The sequence below is a fragment of the Camellia sinensis genome, chromosome 8 (genome assembly GCF_055761805.1).
Source record: "Camellia sinensis isolate YWXY chromosome 8, ASM5576180v1, whole genome shotgun sequence".
In the NCBI taxonomy this organism is placed as follows: Eukaryota; Viridiplantae; Streptophyta; class Magnoliopsida; order Ericales; family Theaceae; genus Camellia; species Camellia sinensis.
In genome coordinates, this window is record NC_138968.1 from 177,661,380 (window position 1) to 177,671,025 (window position 9,646).

Below are 9,646 nucleotides of genomic sequence, written 5' to 3' on the forward strand. Positions count from 1 at the left end.
AAATCTTCAGATTTTGATATCGTCTTCATTGATTTCGAATCGTCTTCACTGATTAGATTTTCAAATATATAAGATCAATGTATATATCGATCATATGATATATATATATATATATATATATATGGAAGGGCAATATCGTCCCAAAAAAAATTATAGTATGCCCTTACCGAGGGAAAATTCTATTTCCACACACCTAATTAGCTCAGGGCACACATTTAATAAAATATTAATTTAATGACAATTATATCCTAAACAAAAATGACTATAATCAACATTTAGCAACACCTATAATATTATATGAAAAAATTCTCTGTACACATCTTTTAGAACAAAAAAACAAATCTCAATATACACATTTTAAGTTAAAAAAAATTAAACCCTAGTTTTTCATTCTAACAACTATTAGCGGCTTATCCTTTCTGGAAAACATGATATGTATTGCCATACATCTGCTGATATGTTCGCCACTGTTAATACTACAAAGCTGTTGAACACCATTTGTTTCTTCTTTCTTTCTTTCCTTATAACTTTCTCTCTCTCTCTCTCCCCTTTCTTGTCTCTTTCTTTGCTTGTGAATTAGGTCTCGTTGAGTAATTAGTTGAACTAATACCATTTATTTGGAAGTTCATTTCCGAATTAACTCTATTGTTTTGGAAAACCAGTGTCGAAAGCCCCAACCTGTAAATCACAAGAACGAAATGAAGGTTGTATGCCAATGAAGTGCACATAGATTCGAAAATGACAAATGTAATAAGAAAATGGAAAGATACCTTATTTTCAACACTATTTTGGAGGGTTTTCAATGGAGGTTCAATGGAGGTCTTCTATGCAAGTCTTCAATGAAGGAAATTTCACTTCAAACCAAAGTCTTCAAGGGCATAGGTGGGTCTACAAATGTGGAAGTAGAGTCAATCAAAAGTGCGTGAAAATGAGGGTTAGTGGTGTGTATACAATGGTTATGAGTGAAGCGTATAATTGTAACTTTAAGTGTGTGGTTTGAGAAAATTAATTAATAATCAAATTAGTAGGTATGTATATTGAGAAAAGATGTGCCCTGAGCTAATTAGGTGTGTAGAAATAGAATTCCCCATTACTGAGCTATGTGCCTAAAATTTTTGAAACTTGTAGGTGTTGATTTCTGACCACACAACCAAATGGGGAACTCAGCTGGAGAGCACCTACAGAATAGATTAAGCTCGAATAACCTGCCACAAAAAGATAAGAATACGGTTGTGGTTCGTCCACCCATGGACACTCTGACGATCAAGTTAGTGATCAAATATCTTTAAAAAAATAGCAAATTTTGCTTAATCTCACAAGAAAAAACTTACCTTAGACCCACGAGGGTGCCGTGGTTTTATAGCCGGCAGTGACCTGGTCCCTTTAGAAGCCTCACTCCAATGGACTCAAGCTCAATGCTTATCTTGGACCTTCAGCTAGATAGGGATAAACTCTCATTGAGCCTTATCCTTATCCAGACCAAGATCCTTCCTTGTTCTAGGGCTCTTGTCCCTTATCTGCTTATCTCGGATTTCGGCATCTCCGCAGATAACCTCGGCCTAGCCGAGATTATCTCAGCAGCGTGACCAAGCCACGTGGCACCTCGGCTAACACTTCGGCGTCACCTTTACCACGTGCTGTCGTTCTCAAAATATTTCCCCACTACTGCCCCCTAGGTTTTATTACCTCGGCAACCTGAGATGATGGAACCTATATCGTTCGTCCATATTTTATGCCGGCTAAGAATTCACTTATCCTTCTGACCGAGATCATGACTCGTCGGCTGCATATAACCAGGATTCAATTGTCTATCTTTATCAAGGATTAAGAACCAAGTTCTCAGTTTTTTGCACATCTCCATCGAGATCGCTGTTATGGCCGAGATCATGGCATCATTATTTCAAGGATTTTAAGAGTTCTAACTGCGCATGAGCTGTCACGCATAGTCTCCTCAACTGTTTTGTCCACGTGTTTGTTCCCCCGGTTTGTACCTGATATGCACTATTAAGTCGCGTCACTTCTGCTCACGCCGCCTGACAAGCACGTCGTCTAAGGCGTATTCATTTTATTTTGCTGCCTTTTTAGTTTTAACAAAACTCTTTCTCTCTCTCTTCGTCTTCTCACTTTGCATTCCCGCATTCTCTCTCTGTGCTTAAGTTTTTCTCTCTCTAATATTCTTCATTCTGCTATTGCTATGTCTTCAAGCTCTCTGTAACTATTCCATCTGTTTACCGCCAGCATATGTTTCATCATTTGGCTCCGACGGTCCAAGCTCTCTGACTCCGGTACACTTGTTCTCAGCCTCATTCAGTAAGTTCTTGATTTCTCTTTTTTTTAATATTTATTTTCAGTCTTGTATTGTTCCTTTGATGTATTACTTTTCTGAGCTCGCCGTATGCCCCTTTTGCTGCATTCTTTGTCATTGAATCTTGTATTCATAGCTGTATCACGGATTAATGTCTTGAATTTGTTATATGTTTCAAAGTTTGTCACTGTATTTCTGATGGATTCAATAGTTTTGTTACATTGCTTTGATCATATTTTGTGCTCTGGAATGTCTGGCACTGCTCTTGCCATATCTGTGTTTCTAGCTATAGTTCTTTTTCGTTTGATTTTCGAACTTTGCTTGTCTTTGACTCTTTTTGATTTTGAATCATGTTTTTTTGCTGTTCGTCTTGCTTGTTTCCAGATCTTTGGCCTATGATTCTTGTTTTTGTAGTTCTAGATTTGGGATTTGTTTTAGAACCCACATACTTAGGAAAAATTGAAACAAATTTCCCTTTAGATCTTGCCCCAGTGCTTGTTTTAGGGTCTAGCCGAGGTTCTCAAACATTCGCCAGTGTTTTTTCTCTAAAATCCATCACCAAACACTTTAAGCCAAGGTCATGGGTATGTTTAGGTGGAGGGTAGACACCCCAACCAAAATAGAATATTTTCGACAAGAGTTCTTTATCCCAGCCGACGTTCAAATCAGGTTCAAATCAGGTTGGCTGGAGAGGAGGACTCTATCATGCCTGATGGAGACTCCATGCCTTTTCCAATAGTTGCCTTCATTGAGTGTGGACTCCGATTCCCTCTAAACATACTCTTTAGGGAAGTCCTCCGCTACTATAAACTTAACCCCATGTAGCTAGCCATTAACTCATATAGGGTTATCAACGGTATAATTGAACTAGCTCGCCGAGAAAATGCTAATATTACACTATCCGATATCCAATTTTGCTACACCATGTGTGGCCTTAAGTCTGACAAAGGTCACATATATTACCTTAAGCATAGATCTACAACATTCAAACTTATAGCCGACCTCCCAAACTCTAACAAGGGCGCTGGAGATGACTACTTGATTGTCTCGGGCAACTGGGAATTTGCACCTGATGATGATCTCCATCTCTTCCCCCTACGCTGATGAGTTTTAGAGAGGACAAGGGAAAAAACCAAGTGTAACTTTCGTGTTTCTATTAAGACTTTGTCACTTTATTTCTCCTGTCTGTACTAACGTCTGCTCTTTGCTCTTGCAGCTCTCCCTCAACCATCAAAAGACTTTTGCCAAACCTTCTTCCCTGCAATGATCTAAAAAGGCTACCGGGCTTGCCGATTGAGAAGCGCAGAGCCTCTCTATTGCTCAATTACATACCAATGTACAAGTCTGTTTTGCCTGACGTCCCTCGGTGAAGCAAGACTCCTCCATCTACCTCAACTCCACAAGTCACTTCATCACCAAGGCCAGATCAGTCCTCCACATCTGATCCAGTAGAGTACCCATCAACTTCTGCCCCCAACTAATTCTGCCTTCCCAATGTCGACATAGACGCTGAGTTCCTCCAAACATCCCTATAGGCAAAACTCGTAGTCGCAAACGCCGAGATTCTAAGCCATCGGCGTACGATCTAGCCAATCCTCTAATTACTTTGCTTGCCATTCACTTCGGCACCCGAGTTGCCGATGACATGGGCCACGGTAAAGCCATTATGGAAGACCTTCTGGCTGACTTGTTAAGGGTGCTAATTGTTCAGTCTTTTTTCCCATCTCAAACCCAATCCAAGCTGAAACCAAAAAAGGTGAATAGGGCTAAGGCAAAAGCCTCTGTCACCCAAGTTGATACTGATGACAACCTATCAATCTCAAAATTGGCTGAGGCTGAGAAACTCGCCTCTACTGATGAGAAGAGGCCTGCCGAGGACGAGTTGGCAGATACCGCAAGGTTGAAGAAGCCAAGATCTGAAAGTGCAGCAGGCCCAGGCATTTTTAAAGCTAATGAGCCTTGGGCCCCTGCAATCATGGTTGGGGACCGACCAATGAAAGCTGGCGACAGTACTATTGACAACCTTGAGGTCGACGCTACCCTCTCTACCGCCGTGCTCCTGCTAACTGATTTGAATCGCATGGCCAACATCATTGAATATGAAAACTTTGCTTTGATGATGCAACACTCTGTCCTGGTAAGTCTTCAAATACTAGCACTTTTTGGATCTTTCACTTTAAGTTTTTTCATATTCAGTAATTTCGCTAACTTGTTTATTTCTTTTCCCTTAGGCCATTTAGCACGCTCACACCTTTGCTATGAAGGCTGAGGAGATGAAAAAGGAGCTGATCAAGAAAACCCATGATGTTACTGGTTTTCTTACTTCATTAAACAACGCCGAGGCCAAGATGAAAGTCCTGCTAGACCAAGCTAAGGCTGCGAAATGCGCACAAGACCAAGCCGAGGAAAGAGCTGATGCCACTGAGGCTGTGGCCGAGGTCCTTAAGGCCGAGGCCAAAGAGGCCGAAACAAAAATCTCCAATGCCAAGGCTGAGCTCCAAAAGGTCCTGGCCACAAAAGAGGCCGAGTTAAAGGCTGCCGATGAAACTGCCTTCTTAGAAGGACATGCCACTATTCGTGACGCCTACAAAGTCCAAGTCAATCAAGCCTGCAATAGAGGTTTCTATCTCGGCTAGACGGCCGCCCTGAACAAGCTCTTCATCCCAATGGATTCCCCTTTCAGAGATATCACACAGCTCCAAGTGCCTTTTTGTCCAACCCCCATGAGCTCTAAGGATGAATCCAATGAGGATGCTGCCGAGGCTGATGACACTGATGAGGAAGAAGAGGCTGCTGTTTGGGCCAAGTCCCCAACTCTGAATGATCAAGTCTTGGACTTGACTCAAGATGAGAAGGAGGATCAGGTTCTCTAGAGATCTTTTCCAAAAAAGACATCCTCTGAGTCCGAGGTCCAGGCTGCCAAGAAGAGTTTGGATTAGACCTTGCTCGAGATAGACGCCGAGATCGCGACAGAAAAAGAAGCAACTTTGCCAATCGAGGCCGACACACCGCCACCAACCAAGATTGAGCAATTTGAGACCCTATGCCGATGTCCCCATTAGATTTTTCTTATTTGTACTTTTTTCCTTTCACTAGTAATTGTTTGAACAGTTTTTAAGTTTCACTTTGGCTGACGTTCCTTCTTTTGTATTTTGAACGAGTGGTATCCTATGCCAGGCCGAAATGTCTTTTGTCTGAAATTTGAACAAGTTTCCTTTGAATGAATGCATGCCTTCCTTTCTTTCTAAGTGTTTGGATGCTTCTCTTTATATATGCTTTCATGCCTTTCATGCTTCCATATTTAGAATATTTTTGCATTTCTTCAAAGTACACCATAACTGTGTAATCACTTCGGGTTGGAATGCCTCAGACAAGTTTCACCTTGGGCAAAACCCTTTATTGTTTTTCTCGGCCAACACTTAAAAATATTTCATCAACATATTTTTACAAGTTCTATTTCTTTGCTAAAATTTCTTTGAACAATATTCAACGAGTATGGCATCCCTACTTGTACTTGTTGTCTTCTACCAAGACTTTTACCCTTCCAACTTTTCCAAGTTTGAGAACCCGGTTAGTTATCTCAATTAATAAATACCTCGGATACCCCTTCCCTTATTATCTCGACTAACTTCAACTTGTAAATTGTTCTGAAATTTCAACACGTGCCAAGCTCTCATCATTTCTGCTCCTTGCCCCCTAATGTGAACCTAAGTTCCACTTAAGTTCACATTATGCGTTTGTGGTCTTTTGCCGAAGTCAAATTCAAACAAAGATTAGCTGAGGTATTCGACCTTGGTTTCTCTGTTAATGTAACTAAAGCAAACTTAGTTCCATTCTGCTGACACATTAAACAAGTCTGAGTTCAACTCTCCAATATGGCAAGTCTAAGTTAATTTAACTTAGTTCAACTCTATTATATGCAAGTATAATTCAACTCTACCATATAATAAGTCTAAGTTATTTGTCATGTTTCATTTAGAAATATTGCCAACTTAGTTCAACTCTATTATATGCAAGTATAATTTAACTCTGCCATATAATAAGTCTAAGTTATTCGTCATGTTTCATTCAGAAACATCGCCAACTTAGTTCAACTTTATTATATGCAAGTATAATTCAACTCTGCCATATAATAAGTCTAAGTTATTCATCATGTTTCATTCAGAAACATCGTCATAGGACTGGTCAGTTCTATCGCACAAATTTTGAATTCATAAAAATCAAACTATTATTTTATTATTACTTCGGCTAATAAAATTATAACATAAACTTCGAAAAACAAAAAACTAATGATAAAAAAACTTCAAATTACAAGTGTTCTAGGGTCTTGGCAACTCTTTGCCATTAGTGTCTTCAAGCCAATATGCCCCTATCGCCGACAACCGAGATGATTCTATAAGGCCCCTTCCAGTTTGGGCCAAGCTTGCCCTCCCTAAGATCCTTCTTGTTGCCGACAACTTTCCTCAGGACGAGGTCCCCAACTTTGAACTCTCTTGGGTTGACCTTCTTGTTATAAGCCCTAGCAAGCTGCTGCTGGTATGCCCCCAGTTGAATTGCTACTCTCTCTCTTTTCTCCTCCAGTAGGTCTAGATCTCGGGCTAGGAATGCCTCGTTAGTCCCATTCTCTACTCCCTGGGTTCTGATTCTAGGGATGTTGACTTCTAATGGGATAACTGCTTAAGTGTCATAAGCCATGGCAAAAGGAGATTCCCCAATTGATCTTCTCGGCGTAGTCTGATATGCCCAAAGCACATTGGGAAACTCCTTCACCCACTTCCATTTTGCTGCTTCCAGTCTTTTCTTGATCCCGTCCAAGATAGTCTTATTGGATGCTTCTGCCTGACCATTGCTCTAAGGGAAACTTGGAGTGGAGTAGTAGTTCTTGATTTTGTACTTTGCACAGAAGCTTTTGATTAGCTTACTGTCAAACTGTGTACCATTATCTAATATTATTGCCCTTGCGATCCCGAACTTGGTGATGATGTTCTTCCATATGAAGTTCCTCACATAAAAATTTGGAAATCTTCGCAAGGGGTTTAGCTTCTACCCACTCTGTGAAGTAGTCAGTTGCTACTAGCAGAAATTTCATTTGCCCAGTTGCTTTGGGCAGTTATCCAACAAGATCCATACCCCACTGGGCAAATGTCCAAGGGCTGGATACTGGATTCAAATTTGCTGCTAGCTAATGTATCAAAGGTGCAAACCTTTGACACTTCTCGCACTTTCTGACGTAGGTTTCAGCATCCTTCTATATGTAGGGCCACCAGTACCCCTAAGTGATGGCCCTATGAGTAAGTGATCTGCCCCCAGCATGGCTACCACAGACTTCTTCATAAATCTCATACAAAAAGTCCTCAACCTGGGAGAGATGTACACATCTCAAAAGGAGTCCAGTGAAGGATCTCCTGTAGAGATAGCCATCTGTTGTTAGGCTGAACTTGGCCGACTTCAATCTAGTCTTGTGTGCCTCTTTTCGGTCTTCTGGTAGCTTGCCATCCCTGAGGAACATCACTATTGCATCCATCCAACTTGGATCCATTTCCATACACATCGCTTCGTACTCTGTGATCTGAGGCTCCACACTTGGGTCTGACAAATAATCAACTATTATTGTCCTTGCCTCACCTAATTTCATTGCATTAGTCAGGTTAGCCAAGGCATCAACATAACTGTTATCATCTTGGCTAACCTGCTGTAATCGACAACCATGGAACAGTGTGAGCATCTTGACAACCTCTCTGACATAGGCTATCATCCTGTCATCTCTGGCTGCATATTCACCCATTGCTTGATTCACAATAAGGTGAAAGTCACAGAAGACTACCACCTCATCAGCTTCCATTGCTATTGCTAGCTTTACTCCAGCAATCAGTGCCTCGTATTCTGCTTCGTTGTTTGAGGCCTTGAACCCCAAACAAATAGACTGCTCTAAAGTTCGCCCACCTGGCGATACTAACACTACTCCTGCCCCCGCTCCTTGACGGTTTGAACTTCCATCAACAAATAGGCGGAATGAGTCGCCGATGTAGATGTTGCAGGGCTTTGGTTTCTCTTATTTCTTCTGTTTTACTAGAGTGGGGTTCTTGGGCCCCAGTTGGGTTTCTTCCTGCTCCTTTAGGCATCCCAAGCCGCAGCTTACCGAAGTACAACATGGGAAGGTACTAGGGGTGAACTCGGCCACGAAGTCGGCTAGAACCTGGCCCTTAATTGCTGTTCTCGGCCTAAATTCCAAGTCACATTGGCCCAGCATGACTGCCCATCTAGCTACTCTGCCTATCAAATCTCTTTGCTGCAACAAAGACTTCAAAGGATACTCAGTCAGTACCACAATCTTGTGGGCTTGGAAGTAGTGATTCAGTTTTTTCGAAGCCATCACCAAGGCTAGTGTTAGTTTCTCCAAGGGCAGGAACATGGTTTCTGCCCCTGCTAGGATCTTACTTACAAAGTATACCGCCTTCTATTTTCCTTTCTCCTCTCGGATTACTACCGTGCTTACTGCATGTTCTGAAACTGCCAAGTATAAGAACAATTCTTCTCCAGTTATTGGATTTGACAGAACTGGAGCTATTGTCAGATACTTTTTCAAGTCGGCCAAGACGACTTTGTACTCTTCTGTCCACAAAAAATCTGTGGCTTTCTTTAACAAACTAAAAAATGGTTTACACTTATCAAAACTTCGACTGATTAACCTGTTCAGGGTTGCCACCTTGTCGGTCAAAATCTTGACCTGCTTGGCTGACATCAAGCTCTTTAAGTCAAGAATGACCTTGATTTGATCTGGGCTTGCCTTAATGCCTCTTCTGGTAACCAAGTATCCTGGGAACTTACCAACCCCGACACTAAATGTGCATTTTGAAATATTGAGTCGGAGTCGATATGTTCTTAGGATATCAAAAACCGCCATCAAGTCGGCCAGATGATTCCTAGGCTCTTTGGTCTTTACGACCATGTTATGAATGTACACTTCTACTATTTTGCCAATCAGATGTCTTAACATCTTGGTCATCAACCTCTGGAAGGTTGCTCCTGTATTTTTCAACCCGAAAGTCATCACTCTGTAGCAGTACAGCCCTTTTGGGGTGATAAATACAATATTCTCCTCGTCAGGGGGATACATGGCTATCTAGTGGTATCCTCTGTAAGCATCTAGGAAACTTATCTGCCCATGCCCTAAAATAGCATCCACCAGCTGATCAATTTTAGGTAGAGGGAAGCTGTCTTTAGGACAAGCCTTATTCAGGCTGGTGAAATCTATGTAGACCCTTCACTTCCTATTCTTCTTTTTCATAACTACTGTGTTGGACAGTCAGGTTGGGTAGTTCACCTCCCGAATAGCCTTGG

The 9,646-nt window shown here is 41.5% G+C and overlaps 1 protein-coding gene across 1 annotated transcript; it reads right to left on the reverse strand.

The window, feature by feature from the left end:
* Positions 1–7,577: 7,577 nt before the first annotated feature.
* Positions 7,578–8,147, reverse strand: LOC145798320 (uncharacterized). Its single transcript, XM_082885836.1, has one exon. It carries the CDS (start codon positions 8,145–8,147, stop codon positions 7,578–7,580), a length of 570 nt encoding a protein of 189 aa, XP_082741962.1.
* Between the last annotated feature and the right edge of the window lie 1,499 nt (positions 8,148–9,646).

Coding starts and splice junctions, on each gene's coding strand:
- LOC145798320 (XM_082885836.1), bottom strand. CDS start 8,147: ATGGAAGCTGATGAGGTGGTAGTCTTCTGTGACTTTCACCTTATTGTG.